The sequence below is a fragment of the Cynocephalus volans genome, chromosome 15, assembly GCF_027409185.1.
Source record: "Cynocephalus volans isolate mCynVol1 chromosome 15, mCynVol1.pri, whole genome shotgun sequence".
NCBI lineage: Eukaryota > Metazoa > Chordata > Mammalia > Dermoptera > Cynocephalidae > Cynocephalus > Cynocephalus volans.
In genome coordinates this window covers 85,676,401-85,696,048 of record NC_084474.1, presented here as the reverse complement: position 1 = coordinate 85,696,048, position 19,648 = coordinate 85,676,401, and the positions used below count along the sequence as shown (strand labels likewise).

Sequence of the window (19,648 nt, the reverse complement as noted above, 5' to 3'; positions counted from 1 at the left end):
GACTAACCCCCACTGCAAAGAAAAATATTTTTGTAGCCACGTGACCTTTTCCTCAGGTGAGATTATCAGAGTCTTTGTAGGAAAAGCATAAGTTGGCATTTCCTTTCCTTTTGTTCTCTTTTTGTATCTCATGTGAGATAAGGTCAAAGGGAAATTGAAGAAATCTTCCATGTAGATGAAGAAGAACAGAGTAGTTTGATGGGAAGCACAGCCAATGGCAGAATATTCTATTTATTTATCTTTCCAGAGAGCTTGAAGGACAGGGGACACAGCCCATGAAGAGAACCTGGAGAGGAGACAGGAGGGACCAGGTCCCCCAGCATTGGGGGAGGAGATTCCCCAGACATTGCCGTGATGATAAAGCAGGTGACGCAGCTGTTCTCAGGTGGAGGAAGAGGAGAGGGAGACTTGGCAAGAGCAGGGCGGTGCGGTGGTGAGAGCAGAACATTCAGGATCGGAGCCTGGCTGGCCCTCATTTCTCAAAAAAGCTGAAAACATTTCTGCAAGCGGGAAGGGCTGCCATGAGTGTCTGAAAGAAAGAAGAAGGTGTACATCTCCCCTTGTGTTAGAAACCACACAAGGTACGGGAAAGCCAAGGGTGACAGAGAGACAGCTGGAGGACGACCTGGACCCCCGTCACCCTCTCTGCACAGCTTACACATCAGCAAACCCTGCTGGTTCTGTCCAAACTAAGTCCAGAATCTGACCACTTCTCACCACCTCTGCCTGGCCCAGCCTTGTCCCGCCCTTGTCCCGCCCTTGTCTCTCTGTCCTGGGTCACTGCCATAGCCTCCCACTGAGTCTCCTTCCTTCTGCTCTAGCGTGTTGCAGTGTGTTCTCAACACCACAGCCCAGGGACCTGTATCACAAGAGAGGTCATGTCCACATCCCTCCCCTGCTCAGGATGCTCCAACTGCTGCCCATCGCACACAGAATTCAAGCCCGGGTACCCCCAGTCCTCCAGGGCACCTCGCAGACATTGCTGCCTGCCGCCCGCCCTTGGCCCTCTCCAGTGAGCCTCCCTGCCCCCGGCTGCTGCGCTTCATGCCGGGCCTCTCCGCTCTCAGGGCCTTTGCACCTGCTGTTCTCTCTGTCAGGATAAATCCTCCCCTGCTCCTCGAAGGGCTTGTTCTCTTACCTCCTTTAAGTCTTCCCTCAAAAATCTCCTTCCCAGTAGGTGTTCCCTGAAACCCTATCACCCCACTAGAATGTAAGCTCATGAGGCTCAGAATTTTTGTGAGCTTTGTTCACTGCTGAATCCTCATGACCAAAAAAAAAAAAAAAAATTGCCTGGCCCGTAGCGGATGCTCCATAGTAGTTTGCTGAATGAATGAATGACAAGCAAGAGTAATGAACTTTTTTAAGTACATGGATGATGTTTCCCACTGATATTATCTCTAGCAAGGTTATAAAAGGATTTTTTTTTTTCTTTTAAAACATTATCATTCTTGATGTTTGTTCCAGCTTAATAAAACAGCGTTTTCAATTTCAGGCTGCAGTGTATGAATGATCCTCCACGAGGAACTGTTATTTTATACTATACAAGTATAAAAGAATTTTAAGGAACTAGTTGATAGATTTGTCTTACATTTTTTTTCAAAGCCATATAGCTGTCTTATGTAACTGTCAATATTAATTTTACACATATCAGTAATTACACATTTTGAAATTTTCCTCAGACAACTTGAGTATCTTTGGACTGAAAGGAGAATAGCACTCTCATCCTTATTTTTCCAGTTTTTCCAAATTTTATTTTTCTTTCCTGCAATTATGCACTTATTTGAGAGAGAATATACTTCAAAAATGGTTGACTTATACAGCTATTTTCTATCGCCTCAAAGATTTTAAAATAATGTGCCAATGGTAATTTACAAATTTTCTAATATTGTGAATTAATGACCTCTTTTAAAATAGAAAAAAAGATCTTGTTTTCCTTACAGAATGTTTTTTTTTAATATGCCCAGTGAATTATGAGCTTTTCTTAGAAAAGTCAATCATAGCACAGTTAAGAAACAACACATCTGGAATCAAAATATCAACAATAAATTGGCATAAATATGTGTACATGAAGGTACTTCAAAAAGTTCATGGAAAATTTGAACTAAAAGATAATACAAATTCTTCATGAACCTTCTGAAGACCCCTGCATACCTCCTCTAGTGCCAGGGGATTTGTTGATGCTGAGGTTTCAGATTATCAATACTCCTTTCTGGGAGTCAGCACTGGTATTATGGTAATTAGCTAATAAATATAAACACCAGCAATATGTAATAAGATGAACAATTTGTAAGTGAGCAGATTACTCTGGAATTAATATAAGGATTTCTAGAAAATAGCAGTCCGTTTGAGTCGTGTGGCTGGTCCTCACCACTGAACACTGTTAACACAGCCTGATTGAACTCTCCCCAGCCGCAAAATCGTATAATTGGCTTATGTCAAAGCAGGCTGGTATGTAAAGGACTTAGACGGTTTGGGAGCTTTATAAAGAAAAAAATGTGGGGGCATTTTTAGAAATTATTTATGAGGCATAGTGAAGACATTGAATGTGGATACTTAAGCAAAATGATGATGGGAAAAGATCTGCTACATCCATAAATAAATTATATGGAAGTTATTAATATCAGATGAGGGAATTGTTTATCAGGTTTGGGCTGCTACCCATGGAAGTAAGTTGCTAGAACTCAGAAATAGAAAACCTCCCTCAAAATTCAGAAAAACTTTAGACCATTAATGAATTGTTAATCAATTAAAATATTCATTCAACAAAGATTTAGTAAGCACTTAGTATATACAAAGCACTGTGCAAATTACTGCAGAAGAGAAAAAAACATAATATGGGTCTCTTAGGTCCTCCTTCCTGTGTCCTCCTTGTCAAATTGACTGCCAGTCCCTCCTACAGACCCAGATCTGCCCTTGCCCCAGTCTCTAAGGCCCAGTTTCAAATAGGCTTAAACTCTTCCTAAGTAGCTTCTCTTCCCTTCACTTAGATTTGAATTTATGTTGCTGGTTCAGAGGTTAACATCATAGTCATTACTGCTGAGATCTTTTATGGCTTCCCAAATTCCTCTCTCCCCCACCCCCGTTAGACCCAGCACCAGCAAAGCCCAACTTACACGAAGCTTCAGCATACAGAATTCCCATCTCCTTCTCATTTACAGATACAACAGGCAGGAATAGGCATCTCCAGGGGTCTCTTCTCTTTGTTATAGTCTGTAGCTGTTTATTCATTCATTCAGATACTCCATAACTTTTAATGAGCTCCTACTGTGTGCTAGGCACCTATGTTGGGTTCGTGAAAATGCAAAGAAAAAGGAAGACTTTCACTGAATTGTATAGCCCAGGGATATATCCTCTTGAAGAGTTAGGACAGAGGCTGTGATACTTTCCTGAGATGTGGCCTTGAACTGAAGACCTAGTGATGGATTCTCATTTCCCAGTCTCTATTATGTCACTCCCCCATTACCCTTCTCCTGCTGTGACACTCTGGTTTTTCTCTAAAGTATTTCAATGGTCTTATATAAATAGTTGTAATTATTTTGGATAAGGTTTCACAAAGACCCTAAAAGTTATTATTTTCCTTGGAAGAAATAGTGAAGATGAGATAAAAAGAAAATTATGTTATTTATAAAACTCAGATGAAAACATGAAAATAGGAAAATTATGGGTGGGGAGAACAAATATATAACACTTTCTCTCTCACAACTTCCAAATATATACAATTGCACTTTATTCATATTGATATTTAATATACATATTTTCAGAGAAAATGAGTAAATTTAAATAAAAATGTGTTAATTAAAAAGCATTACAGAAAATAATTATAAACGAAAGTCAATACAGTTTTATGGTATAGAAAAACATTTGTAAGGAAGTAACAGATATAAAATCAATTATGCTATCCAGCTTACAAGAACACACCCAAATCTAAAAGACACAGGAAATATATAAGGAAAAGAATAGAAATCTATATTAGGTGAGTGCAAGCAAAATTAGTTATGGAAAAATTAATATCAGATGGCAGAATTTAAAAGAAAAAAGCATTAAATGGAACCATGAGAATTATTCTACAGTAACAAAAATAATGTAAAATAAAGAACTAACTGCTTTTTATTCACTAGATTTTTTATTATTTAAGTGTAAAAAACATAAGATCCTAGAAAGGCAAGGAAAAATCTACAGAACCATCCTACAAGAAGACTTATGACCAATTTCTGCTTTTAATATATGTGATCAATAAAAAGTAAGACCATTTATTATTTGAATAATAATTTTTTTTTTCTTTGGTGGCTAGTCGGTACAGGGATCCAGGCCTTTTATTTTGGAATATCTACATCCCTTATGAGGAGAATAAAAACCTTCTTTTAAAACATTAATAATTTTAAAAGTTCATAATAAGCAAAATGCTATGACAATGTCATTTTTATTTCCAAAAGAAAAAATTATAGAAATTTAAGTACAAGTCAATAGAAATAAAATTGAGTATAAAATAAAGAGTAAAGCAACAAATAAAACTGAGAAAATCAAAATGCTGTCCTAAAATGCTACTATAAACCACAAAGGAAATAAAAAATGTAATTGCATGTTATTCGGAAAATGAAAAATGTAAATATTAGCAAAGCTCATAGGCTTTAGAATCAAAGAGACTATTTATGCACCTGCCTGCTGACAAGCCAGGTGAACGCGTAACTGTCACAGACTTGCTCCTCTGCCATCTTGCTGGAGTCCAGCATCAATAATTTCAAATGGCCGAATGAACCCATGATTTTCTTCTCTAGTCCTGCTCATCCCATAAGTCTTCTCTGTCTCAGAAAATGGCATCATCATCTCTCCAATTGTCAAAGTCAAAGATTAGAAAGCATCCGTGACACCTCACACCTTACATCTTGTTGGCACTACCACAAAAAATACCCTGAATTCAGTTACTTATCACCACCTCACCCCTTACCCCTGCTCGAGCCAGTATCATCTCTCAACCACACTACCTCATTCAGCCTTCTAACTGCCGTTTGATTCTTTCTCCGTAGAGAAGCCAGAATCACCTTTTAAAAATGTGATCATTTTATTCCCTTTTTGAAACCCACCAATGGCTTTCCATAACACTTGGAATAATATTCACATTCCTGTTGTGACCTGGAAGGCTGTGTATAAGGTAGCTTCTGCCTATGTTTCTGGCATCTTCTTTTACCTTCCTCTTCTCTTTATATTCTGGACACAGCTTTTTTCCTCTTCCTGGAACATAGTGACCTCACTCCCACAATGGGACTTTTGTACCTTCCAGTTTTTTCTGCTGAGAGTACTCTGCCCGCCTTTTTCACACCTGTCTCCTTTATATCATGGAGGTCTTAGCTCAGATGCTACATTTTCAAAGGCACTTTTCTTGAATACCAGAACTAACATGGTCAGTCACATTTTCTTAGTCATCTTTCTCAGCTATATTACCTGGTTTATTTTGATCACAGTATTTATTACTGAATGAAATAGCCTTATTTGTTGTTTATGTATGATTTGTCTTCATCTATCTAAATGTAAGCTTCATGAAAGTAGAGACCTTGATTCATTCAATGTCTGGAATAGTCCCTGTCTTCTAGTGGGTAAATACTGGTTGAAAAATGAAACTCCAAAAGCTTCTTATTTATATCTTATTGTACCTTATACATTTTTTGAATATTTTCTTCCAGCCATTCATTTGCTTATTATTTTCTTATTGGAGAATAAGTAGAGGTTTTTAGCTTTGATTAATTCTTATGTGTTATTTTACTTCTCTTTTGGTGATTGCCTCCTATTTTCTGTTCATGAAATCTTTGGCTTCATAGATATTCTCCTATATTTTTTTCTAGAAGCTTTATAATTTTAGCTATTACCTTTAGGTCTGTGATCTATTTGAAATTGATTTTTATGTATGGTATGAAGCAGTTGTTAAGGTTAATTTTTTTCCCTTATGGATATGCAGTTCTAGCCCCCAAAGATTTTACTTTCCTCATTGTATTGCTTTGGCACCTTGGTCAAAAATCAGTGGCCTTATAAGTAAGGGTCTATTTTTAGGCTTTGTATTTTGTTCCATTGATCTGTTTATCCTTGTGCCAGTATCACACTATGTTGATTACTGTAGCTTTATAATAAAGCTTGAAGGTTGTAAATCGGACTGTGTGACTCTGTAGGTGAACCTGGGAAGAACTGACATCTTAACATTATTAAATTTGCCAATCTATGGTCCTTATTAAACTTTCCCAGCTATGGTTTTTCTCCATTAGGTGTTTTAAAATTTATCTCTCAGAAGCAATTTTTACTTTTAAATGTAGAAGTCATGCCCAGCTTCGGTTAAAATTATTTCCATTTTATGTTGGGTTTTGTTTTTTTTTTTTTTTTGTCACCATTATAGATAAAATTATTTTAAAATTTTTATTTTTTCTATTATTACTGCTAATATATAGAAATAAGTGAATTTTGTGTATTATTTTGTGTTTTTTGTGTATTATTTTGTGAAGTTTTGTGTACTTTTGTGTATTTATCTTATTAAATGTTCTTAATTACTAGAAGTAGTAATTTTTAATTGCCAGAAGTAATAATTTTTTCAAATGTTGTTTAGGATTTCTGTTTTTAAAAAATCATGTCATCTGTGAACAGAGTTTTATTTCTTGCCTTTCAAACTTTATTCCTTGTTTCTTTGCTTGTTTATCTATCTATTGTTGGAAAGTTATCCCAGAGAAAGTCCAGACTATCACAGGTCTCCCTTCATATATTCTTCTCCTTCCCTAGATTACATTCCTGCACTGCCTGGTACCCACTGTCTGAAAATAGCTGTTTTATTTATTTTTGTTTAGTTTTCCAGTTATTTATAGCAGTGGATCAAATCCAATACCAGTTCTTTCAACATGGTCAGATGTGGAATTTGCCTTTATTTTCAAAGAATGTTTTCACTAGATATGTGTTACTTTCTTTGACAGGTTTCTTTTTCATTGTTCAGTATTTTAAAGGTGTTGTTTCATTGTTTCTAGAGAGAAGTAGACACTAGTTTATATTGCTGTCTGCTGTATGTAATGTGCCATTTTTTTCTGGCTGCTTTCAAGATTTTGTCCTTATCTTTTGTTTTGATTTGTATGATTGTATTTGTTTTTATATAGCTTAGGGTTTTATGTGTTTCTTGAATCACTAGGCATGTGTATTTAATCAAATTCAGGGAGTTTTTAACCATTTCTTTAAATATTTGTCCTGCCTAATACCCTCTCTTTTTTTCTTTACGATCATAGCCAGGCATATGCTGAACCATTTGAATTTAAGAATCACCTGGAGAAATCCTGTTTAAAAAAAACTGGATTCTCAGGCACCTATCTATAGATTGATATTGCCCCACCTGACAATGATGCTCTGTGCATTTTTAAAAATATTTTTCCTTCTGTTATTCAGATTGGATAATTTCTATTGACCTGTCTTCCAGTTTACTGACCCTTTCTTTGGCCATCTCCATTTTGCTGTTAGTTCTATTCAGTGAATTTTTTTTTTAAATCTCCAATATTATACTTTTCAGTTATGGAATTTTTATTTTAAAAACGACCTGGTTTTCTGCCGAGATTCCTGATATATTTATTCATTTTCCAATTCCAGCATCTGGATCATCTTGTCTGTTTCTCTTCTTCCTGGCTGTGAAGTCAGAAACATTTTTCTGTTTCTTCACATGTCTAATAATTCTTTATTGTGCTCTGGACATTGTAGATTATATGTTGTAGAGACTCTGTTTTCTTTTATCCTCTGAGAAGTTGATATTGCTGTGGCAGTTAATTTGACTATACTCAGTTTCTAAACTCTGTCTCCTGCAGCAGGCTGCAACTGGAATTTCTGCTTAGTTTGTTTATTTGTTTTTAGCCTTCTAGTTTTTGCATTTTGCTGAGCTTCTCTGCATGCATAACCAGCCAAGGACTTCTGGAGTTTATATGCATGTTTTGGGGCCCCTTTCTGTAGATTCTTCGCTTTTCACCCACTCTGGTGGTCTCAAATTCAATCTTTTAAGTCCTCAAGCCAGTAAGAGTGCACCTTTCTGCTAGAGTTCCAGCTACCGCATCCAGCAAGGACCAGGGAGTGCCTTGCAGTGACAAACCATCTAAACATGCATCTTACTAATTGCAGTTCCTTCTGTCAAAGGTCAACTTCCCACTAGTTTTTGCTCAGTTTTGGTTGCTCTTTAATACCTTTAAATAGTGTGTGTATGTGGTGTTCATGCACACTCACATAAAACATTGGCAGAGAGTCAGTTCTCATTGAACTTATAAAAATAGCCACATTGCCATAATAATCATAAGGATACTTAAAGTTATTAAATTTTGGGGGGGATCAAGTAGGGAGAAAACACATGCTTTTATCTCTGACATTTTACCACACTGTTGTTAGTTATAGATAGCTTAAGAGAGAGAGAGTTTTCTTACATTTGGAAAACATTAGGAGAACCAGCAGTATTTTAAAATAAGGAAATTGTAAAAACCCATAATTCTTTTTAATTTACCAATTAACTTTTGTGGCTTTGAACTTTGTGAACAATTTCACAAACCCATCAGTTTCTTCACTAGAGTTTTGGAACTTCAGTTTAAAGCTGTTAACTCAAAGTTTGTAGGGAAACTGTACCTATCAGAGTTTTTTCATAAAATATTTGAAGACATTACATTTTAAAATTATAATTAAACCAAGATTATGATTGGTAGCATTTATATCAAGGCACAGATATTTAAGAATCTTACAAGATTTTGGAACACATATCCATACCACCTTCAGTACTGACAATGCTTTCTCATATAGTCTAATTTATTAAATAAGCCAATTACTTTTGATACATCTTTTATATATCCTTTGAGAAACTCCAGGGCCCTTGGAATTCCTCAAAGTTAAAGTTAAAATGTTGAGCTTTCAGAATTTGGTTTTGGAAAGTTTTGTTAAATAACAAAAGGCTTAAAACATGTAGTTGAATAAGATCACAAATTATTACCAAAAGTAAAACCAAAATGACAGAGCGCTTCAAAGGCAGAGAGCACAAGAACTTATCATGAAATAAGTTTTTTAAACCAGTTATCTAAGGGACAAAGAAAACCTTTTACAATTTTGTATTAAGAGCAGTCAAGTGTTTTTTTTATCGTTTTTTCGTGACCGGCACTCAGCCAGTGAGTGCACTGGTCAGTCCTATATAGGATCCGAACCCGCGGCGGGAGCCTCGCCGCGCTCCCAGCGCAGCACTCTACCAAGTGCGCCACGGGCTCGGCCTCAAGTGTTTTTTTTTTTTTAGAAAATCTGGTTGTTCCATCGCAGGAGAGCAAATTCTAACTCTGTATTAGAATACTTTTGACATTAATTTTTAGAAAAACACACATAATTTGTTTTTAAATCCAGTTAATTTTTTTACTGTAAAACCCTTTTAACAAACTTATCTACATAAACGATTATCAAGACTTACTCAGACATTCAGTTTTTGTCCTATACTTCCTACTTTCTAAATAGCCAGTCATTTTACTCTAGGACAAAAATACACTGTACCAGATGCTTTCTTATATAAAAATTATTTTTCTTTCTCTCTAGCCCCTCCAACCATAACCATATTCCCACACCCATAGCCTTCTTTAAACCACCTCCTTTTTACATACTTGTTTCTTTTTTATCAATGTTAAATTGGCCTAATTTGTCTAAAAATTATATATAAAAAGGGTTTGGGTTTTTTTGGTTTTGGTGGGGTTTACAACTTAAAAGCCTCTAGCAAAGACAAATGTAGTCCTTTTTGATTAGTAAACTCAGGCAACAATGTGTGTTGATAAGAACATTTTTATACATTCAGGTTAGTAAATAGGCGTCCGTTTATCAGAGCAAATTATACAAAGCCCAGTTAGAGTTTTAGCTATATTTACCAAATACATATTTATGGTTTTCCAGCCAAAAACTTGGTGTATTAGATCTATACCCTTTATCAGTTAATGCTAACTAGGGTCTATGCGATATTTGTCATAGGTTTCCTTTCACTAGCCATTTTAGGTCCCGGGTTTCCACGTGGCATTTGGAGCCAAGTGGAATCCAGAGAGGCAGAGGGCAGTATCCACTATCTATGTCTAAAAGATGTTGTTTCTCCCAGCATGGCCAGGAGGCAGAGCTGAGATAACAAGAAGACATATTGACCTAGAGACAAATTTAGGTAAAAGGTTTAAATCAAATTTTGAAAATATATTTATCAAAACTTTAGAAGATTTAAGTCATGTGAACCTGAAAAGTATACTTATTTATTTAATGAGCGTGCATTAATTATAAGCCAATTTGGTACCTTGCACATAACACAATTACACAAACAGACATGAACATATAGAAATAACATACATCTTACACATGCATATATGCTGACATAAACAACAAGAACAATTAAGGATCTTATAGGTTTTGTTTAAACTGTAATAGAAAAGCTCACTAGTAAAAAGGACAGTCTCTGGTTTAGATTGTGTTTTTTCAAAAAGACCTATTGGTGAGGCCTCACCCTACCTTAAATAAAGCAAGATAACAAATTTACATTCTAAAGCAAAGTATGCAAGCCTTTTCAAGAAGATGCAGAGAAGACGTTCTTCCCTTAAGAAAATAGCATAGAATTCTACCAATAGGATTTTGTGAAGAAATACATAGGTGAGACTAGAAGAGAATTTAGAAATCTGTTTAAGATAACCAAGTGGATGCCAGAAAATTTGAAACCATCTAGTTAAACAGGTAGATTTTAGTCTAGTTTTTGTTTTTTAAACGGCTTACTGAGCTCAAGAGCTGAGCCACCTATCAGAGATGAAATCACTTGACTCTTGAGGTTTTTAGGAGAAGAGCAGAAGACCCAAAAGGGGTCTGGTTGGCACCATGGCTGCTTTTCTTCATAAAACTCCAGAGTCTTTAGAGAAAAAGAGTAGCACATGCAGTTAAGAAAAGACCCACTGCATTTAAGAGAGGAGAGAAGCATCGTGCAGATAAAAACATGCTCAAACAATACCAACATTGTAAATATTAAATTCTTTTACTTTAGATTGTCCAATTTAAAATTTTCTCAGTCACTGGCAAAGATTAAGTTTTATCCTTTTTTGGTGACATAAACATGTCTTAGTTTTTGTCAAGGTCTTGGATAGGTTTCAGAGTGACTTGACATAGATTCCTAGTTGTTAGGTGGAAAGCCTTAACAAGACCCACTGCATAAATGACCAGTGACCAATTTGTTCCCAAATTTTTATGTTAAGGCTCCCTTCCCTGAGGTATCAAGGACATGGTTGTTTAATATCCACTAACAGTTTTACAAGCTGCCATTCAGTTACTTACAGCCTGCTGCTTTAAGGAGACATTGGAGTTGTAATGTATGTTCAGTCTCCCCTTTCTTTAATGAATTATCCATACTTTAAAAGTAAAGACAAGGAAAAAATATCTCCAGGGTTGAAAAAGACCTAACTTTGACCTGCCGCAGGTGTGCAATTACTAATCGAAAGCCACCTGTGATTCCTGTACCAGGATGCATTTCCCTTACTAGGGACTGCCTTGCTGGGATGAAATCAGACGTCCATTTCCTCTCCAATGCTTGGCAGGTCAGTCTCCAATCTGTGGAGAACATCCTCACATGGGGCACCATTTTGTTGCTTTGTGTTGCTTCACCCCCCATGGATTTGTCACCCCACTTCCCCTGGGTGATGGAGATGCAAAGGATTACTCAAAGCCCATCTCTTCTGAGCAGCGAGAAGCCCCAAAGTGGTTAATCTCCCATTGGAACCCTCAAGCGAGAGGCAACCCTTCCTTGGGAAATTAACCCCAAATTGGGGTTCTCTTCCTGCATTTATTTTCCAGACCAGGAAGTTACAGGAAGAGAACATAGGTGGGGTTATAGTTTAACAATGTAGGCTGGTAACTTTCAGTGAAACAAGCCAGATGACATTCCAGTAAGGCAATTAACAAAAGCTTGATCTTAGCAAACATTCCTTCTTACAGCAATTTCTCAGTATCTTTACATAACAATCAGTAACTAGTCTGTCCTTGAGCCAGCAACCTTGCTGTGCCACAAATCTTTATCTTACACCAGAGACTTATAGCCTGAGGAAAATTTCCAGTCCTCCACAAAGTCAATATTTGAAACTGCAAGACTCTGGAAAACCAGATCCTGTGAAGTACATGTGCTTTTAGTATATTCCACAAATTGTATGTTATTAGTATTTTCAGAGTGGGTTGGGGAAGGGGGCATAGGGAGACAGAAACTTGACTGTAATAATCTGAAAAGAAAGAAAAGTCTATTTTCATCTAGTGAGGAAAGAGATGCTTCTTTAGAAAGCTATCACTCCACTGAACTTAGTATTTTTATTAACATCACACACCTTGTCTAAAGAAAATAAGCATGTTTAAAATATTGCTCTTGAGCTGAGATAGGTAATTATATAACTAAGAAAAAAAAAGGCACTACAAAGATCCCATCACCTTTTGAGCAAAGTCCAATCACCTTGAAATAAATTCCCCAAGATCTGACCTTTTCCAGTTCTTCAGCCTTATCTCCAGCTACCATCTGCCTAATATCCTGTGCTTATTTGTGTGGTCATTTACTTTCCTGTCTTTGCTCATGCTTTTCTCTCTTTGGAATGTTCTTTGTCCCTTGCATGACCTCCATCTTCTGGAAAATTTCTACTTTTTCTTTAAAATTCACATCAAACTTCACATCCTCCAGTATGCTTTATTTGATCCCTTCTCCCTCTGCCACCCGTTACATATCCCTCCCTTGGGCTTCCGTAGCAGTCTATGCATACATCCATCAAGTGTACTTTTTTCAATGTATTCTAAATGTTATAACTTTCTCCCCCATGAAATGATCAGGGATACCTTTTTAATCTATAATTCCATGTCTACAACTGGGTTCTATGCTTGGTATATAATAGATGGGACTTTCTTTTTTATTTTATTTCTCAGCAAATATCTATGATTATATTCCATTTTCTTTGGCCATTTACTCTTAATTTACGAGTAGCAAGTATTCATCTGCAATGGAGTGATTGATTGCTCATTCTTTAAATTTATATAAATAACTACTAAGTCGAACCATGTGAAATCACGGTTTTATGGATCAAATAGTCAGATATTGGCAATTTCTATGGTTCAACCAAAGCAAAAGGATTAAGAGCTAAGACTCTTCCTTGCGCCAGTTCGGTGTAGTTTTACACAGCTCAGATAGTCTGTGTTTCTTTGTATGAGTAACTTCTATAGTTGGTAAAGCAGCCGCACACATTTAAAGTAGATACAGATCTTCTCAGTGCAGGGAGCTGCCTCAGGAGGTGAAAGGACTCCAGCCCAGGGTACTATATAAGCAGAGGCTGGAAAGTCATCTGCCAGATAAGCCTTAGGAGCGACTTTTGTATTCTGTAGAGAAGTGAACTGTACATATTACTGCTCCGTTCACTCCAACTTTCAGTTGCATGACTCTGTGAGAGTTAAAATAAGGTAACATCATTAAAAAGTTAATTTGTACTTTTGTGCCTATCCTGCAATTCAATTTTTTAAGTAGTCGATTACATTTCTCTCTGTATAGATTTAGGAAATCATTAGTCTCATGCTATCTAATTTATTAAACATATTTTGGCCCTTACAACTTTTCCATTCGTCATCTCTAAACACACAGTACAAATGAATAGACGATGTTTGATGTTAATAAGCATCACTTCCTAGAGGAAGAACGGCCCGGGACTGCAGGTACAGTAGGACACCAAATGTCAGGATTGTAAAACCTTGAAACTCTGAATCTGCAGTCCTCGGCTTGGGCAAATTAGATCTCACCAGGAGAATTTTACCTGCCATTGACATGAGTCTTGGAGGTAAGGGGAATTGCAGTGTAATACGAATGTTGGTGTTAATAATTTTTTACTGCCGATTCCTAAATTCCCTCTAACTTTTAAACTTAAAAGAATCCTTGAAACTAAATGAGCCAAAAATATCTTTTAAAAATAAGAAACACATTTAGATTCTGGTACACAGCAAATTCCCTGTGAAGGAAAGTTCCAAATTTGTGACTCGATTTGCATTTCCATAAACACAGAGAATCTTTGTCTGTGCTTATGATGTGACAAATAACAGTGTTAGAAATGGGGTGTTTTAAGACTAATTATGCATATGCTCTCATTCTTGTTGGTATATTTACAGCGTGAAGCAATACAAAGCTTGTACTTTGGGTTCAAGGGTTGTTTTTTAAAGCTGATATTTTAGTGAATTTTAATTAGTACTGACCTCATTTAAGTTAATTAAAATATTAAAAAATAAAAAAGGTACTAAGGTGCCACTGCTCTCTGGGAAGCAGATTCTGAGATGGACATGAGCATGCAAAATATTTAGTAAACAGTGCCCTAAGGAGCAAGAGCTGGGATGGGAGGGAAGGAGCCAGGAATGGGGGAGGGGAGTTGAGCGGCTATGCAGGCCCAACAGAGGCCTCAGCCAACACCTCAGAGAGCTCTGTGGCTGATACGGACATTTACAGTTGTCCGTGTCAGGCTAAGAGGAACATCCTTTAGACCCCACATTGATCAGAGAGATTGGATTATAGACTCCCAGGTTCTCACACTTCTCTGACAGTGCCAGGTCCCAGGTATGTCAAGGAAGGAGCAGAGAGTTCCAGGACTGAAAAGCCCATGTGGTCCAGGACCACAGATGAATCAGGGCTAATTGCTATGGACAATGTCCTTCCTTAGTGAAGAGGAGTCCTGGGAGCCCATCACACAACCACCACACATGGTCTGGGGCTGACTCTGGTCATGTTTCTACCTCTCTGGCTAGACAAATGTAAATTAAAATTAATTAAAATTGAATAAAATTAAAACTTCAGTTTTTCAGTTGCACTAACCACATTTCAAATGCTCAGTAGCCACATATGGTTAGTGGCTATTGTGTTGGATAGCACAGAACATTTCCGTCAGAAACGTTGGAATAAAATAGAACTGCAGGAAAGTCCACTGACGGAGCTGCTGTCCACGTGCTGTGCAGCACCTCACTCGGGGGCCTTGCTGCCTCCCTGGATGTGGCCAGAGCAAGTGCCAGTTCTCACTGCTCCAACACCCTTGGCCTCTCTCTCCTCCGCTAAAATTAAGCGGAATTTTGTTTTAGTCTCTCTTCTTGATTCTATTTTTCTTTTCATTCACAATCGACATTAATCTGGTTTGGTAAACCATAACTTGAATTAATAGCAACTGAAAAGTGCTGCCTTTTCCTTAAGGGTAGGTCAAGATGAGAGAAAATATTTGTATTCAACCCACTAGTTCCATTAAAGAAAAGGAAGAAAACCAGTTGTTTCATATTAAAACAGTGTTAAATACCCTGCCATATATATATATATTTTGACTGGTAAGGGGATCGCAACCCTCGGCACAGTGTGGTCTGCACCACGCTCAGCCAGTGAGCACACCAGCCATCTCTATATAGGATCCGAACCCGTGACCTCAGTGCTACCAGTGCTGCACTCTCCCGAGTGAGCCACGGGGCCGGCCCTACCCTGCCATATTAACATCCAAAAATATAACATCATTGGCCAGCAAAAAATTAATGGAAAATGATAAATTTATGACATCAACTGTATTTGAAAACACAGCAAATAAAACATTTTAGAATTATCTTACTCCAAAGCAAACCATGTTTGATCATGAAAACCTTGGTTGGGTGACTCTTTCCTTCTGTCACCTTCTTCAGTCACTCAGTAAACATTACCTTGGTGGCTTTGTTGCTGATTCTTCTGCAGCATTCTTCTACAAGTTTCTGTAACACAGATTGTACCTCTTTCGAAACATTTCTGAGTAAACTCAGCCTGAACATTTAATGTCTTTAGTGGCATTCTTCATTTTTCTCTTCTAGAGTCATAGCAAAAGTCTGGCTACTGCACAAACCATTTGTAGTGCTTAAGGGTCTTATTTTTCCTGAGTTTGGTGTTTAATGCCTACAAGAGGGCACCTCAAAAAGTTCATGGAAAGATTCCTATTATGTTTTCTACAAAATTTTAAGTACCCTCATATTGACAGCGTGGAGCTTGAGCAGATTTTTCTTTTTGTGCCATACATAGGCCTCCCACTAATATGGCTGAATTCCTTGTCCTCCCCTTCTTTAACCCTTATGTTAATTTTTTCCAGCTGATATTAGCCTGTATGTAAGTTTCTATCTAGAGTTGTGTTAAGGGTTAATAGCTGAATGCCTTTTTGCTCTCCGTAGTTCTGTGGTTACAAGCCTGTCACTTTTTTTGCCTTCCTATGTTAGTACTAAACCACAGCCTGCCAGCAATTTCCTGTGTAGATGAGAATCAAAATTGCTTTTTAATTTGTGCTGAAGAAGACCCCTACTCAAGATCTCATGCAAGTAGTCTTGCTCTTTGACCACACTTCCTGCCCTTGCTCCCAGCTGTGATAAAGCCCCCTCCCCAAAGCCACTGACCTAGTTAACCACCTGTTAAAGACCCCTAATTTAGGTAACTCTGCCTGAATACAGACAGAGCCAATAAAAATGCTTGCTGTTTACCTACCCAAGAAGAGTATGTAAGGCTAGTTCTCCCTGCATTCTGGGCTCACGTCTTTGGAATGCTAATTCCCCCTGCGTCTGCTGGCATAATAAATCTGTGTTCTCTGTCTCTCCAAGTGACTCCGTTTCTTTTGGCATCTCCTTCCACAACACCACGAGGCCAATGGGAAGAGAAGGACGTACTTATGTTCCTATGTGAAGGATCCAGACTATACTGCACATACATACACACGTTGCATTTTTATAAAATCCGATAGAAAATTATGCAGCTGCACTATGTGAAAAACTGGCTCTTGTGCCAGTGTGTTATGGTGACATAGGAGAATTGCCACCTAGGGGCGGACGTCCATGAGAGCACCCACCTCCCGAGTCTGATGCTGCAGTCCCCCAGATTAGGGTGTATTCCTTTACCTGTTCATCCGTCATTCATCATTTGAAGCAGACGCATGATAAACAATTGGCTAGGCTTGTGGGGTTCTGACCAGTGGAGCACACAACCAAGAATCCTTAGTCAAATGAGAAACAAATTACCCCATGTACTAATTTGATGAAGTGCCCAGCACTCCAATGGCAAAGTCTAGTAAAGTAGGGAGAGGAGAATGTGGCCTAGAGTTGAAGCTAAACTGAGGCTCCCATTTCCCTTCCCAAACACAGATCGGGAGTCCAGCATGCTTGCCTGAGCCAGCAGATGGGAGCCGGGAGGTGATACGCCCTCAAAGTCCAAGCCCACACTTTTTCCTTAGTGGTTGCATGGACCTGGATCACAGGTGCACAACACACCCAGTTCCAGGCAGAACAGGGAAAGGCTGGCAGGTGGCCCTCACCCTTCAGAGCAGTGGCCTGCTCAATAGGTGTGGCCAGTGAATGAGCCCGTCCCACTCAGAGGGGGACTTGATGAGGGTGGAGAGAGGAGTGGACACCTACTCTAGATCACCCTCTCCTTGAAAAGAAATAGCAGGAGTCCCACCTCGGTCACTGGACGCAGGCAGCACGAGGAGAGAGTGCTAAATTCCTTCTCTCTGCCTATAAGGAACCCCTGTCTCATAGGGATGTTGGGAGGTGGGGGCTTAAACGAAGTAAAATACCTCGTATTTGTAGGCCTGTGCCTAGCATGTGGTCAGGGCCTCATAAAGGATCAATTTCTCTGCTCTCCACTCTTGGATATTTCATGAGCTTCTTGAGGGGAGGTGCTGGGTCTGAATGATCTTTGCAGGCTGTTAAATGGAACCAATCAGTTGTATTTATTTATATCTCAATGTGCTTAGCACTGAGCCTATTTAGTTTAAAAGAAGTAGGATTTTAAAAGAATTACAGGATTTTTCAGATCAAGAAGAAACGTTTGAGATCATGATCTAATTCCTTCATGTTGCAGAGGAAGAAACCAGGGCCCAGTGAGCTGGGGGAACAGGGATTGAAGCTTCCAGCTCAGTGCTTTCCAACACAGCGCGTTTCACTGGGAGCACCTCAAAGGAGCGTCTCAATACCCGCTGTGTCCCAAATACCCGCTGCAAAGTGTCTGCCATGTTATTGGCTTTCAGATAATGTTTATTAAATAAACTAATTTGTCATCTTCCCCTGCTTGTCCTTTGGCAATTGTAAGATAGCTTGTGGCTTTGCAAGACTACTGTGAACAGATACAATTTGTGATATAACCATCTCTATACCACATACAGGGGCTTAAAGTTTGCTTCTTTCAGGGAATATGTAGATAAAAATTTAAATGTTTTAGCATCTTTTAAAAATATGTATATCTCCAACTATATATATGTAACGTATATTTTTGAGGATATATCAGGGGATAATGCACCACTTAGAGTGCGTTGTATTTTTATTTTAGGTAGAAGAAGTGATTGCAAGTGGTCGACAAACATCCAAGAATGCGAGAACTAGCTTGAACAGCAGCAGAGAGCAAACAAGCAGAAGGTACCTCCTCCCCAGCGTCCTCAGCTTTGTTAAAAGGCTCTTCACTGTTGTTTGTTGGGTAGAGTACAGCTTCCAAAATGATACAATTATTTAAAGTTTAGTGATTCACACCATGAATGTTAGTTTTCCAAACCTTGACTTGATTTGTAGGGCTCTCAATCCCTAAACAACAAATCTGTATCCATGCAGGTCCCAATTTCTAATAATAATAATAATGATGATAATAATAGTAATAATTAATAATTTCTAATAATTATTAATAATTATAATTATAATTAATGATAATAATAATAATTAATGATAATAATAATAATTATTATTATTACTATTATTATAGCAAGACTGATAATACAACACCAGTGACTACTAACATCTCTGAGCACTTGCTTTGTGTCAGCCACTATTCCATGAGCTTAACCTGTATTTAACACACTTAATTCTCACAGTTTTTGTCCTCAGTTTACAAATGGGGAAACTGAGGGAGAGAGACATTTAGAGTGTTCTCAAGGTCACGGAGCTGTGACATGTTGCGACAACTCCCTGAGCCCTGCTCATGACATTGCTCCCACAGCTCCCCTTTTATGATCGACATGTCACTTCATAGACTCCTCGACTCTCGGGGCTAAAAGGGCCCGAGAACCCCATCATCCTGTTGATTGACATCATCATCCTGTCAATCTCCTGATTGTAGATCACCTTCCAGCCTTCGTTTAAATCAATTTCCCAGTAGGACCCTCACCCTCCCTAAAGAACCTTCATCGCATTCTCAGTGTTCCCCCATGTTACAAAGCCTCTCTCTGATTCCTACGTGAAGATCCTGTCTCTGGCCCCTGGAAACCCTCAGACCAAAGCCAGTCCCCTGTAAGCAGTGACGTCCTTTGAGGTATTTCCCACAAAGCTCTCCTATTTCTTAGTTCTTCTCTGGAACCAGACCCCAGTTCTTTCAACTGTCCTTCTACTTCTCACGACTTCAAGACTCTTACCATCCAGATGGTGAAATCTATTTTGAACTAAGGCAAACTATCTTTGTGATACAAATGTGTATGCTAGAATTACCATCATAAAAATACCTGAGCGAGTGCTATATTTTTGTCTTGCATAATAAAGCAGTCAGGCATTCTTCTATTCAAAGACAACTGTCAAAGTTTTGGAGAGATTTTAAACATGGGGTTTATTGGAACAACAGGTATGAAATTGAATTCCTACTAAAAAGTGAGTTTCTGCCTTT

General features: G+C 38.1%; 1 protein-coding gene across 1 annotated transcript in view; it reads left to right on the top strand.

Moving 5' to 3' along the window:
* Nucleotides 1–19,648, top strand: part of DNAAF11 (dynein axonemal assembly factor 11) — a 95,259-nt gene that overhangs the window by 65,536 nt on the left and 10,075 nt on the right. Inside the window, exon 11 of the mRNA XM_063079278.1 lies at nt 18,335–18,420. Within this exon, the coding sequence (XP_062935348.1) occupies nt 18,335–18,420 (86 nt within the window). The remainder of the gene's footprint in view (nt 1–18,334; nt 18,421–19,648) is intronic.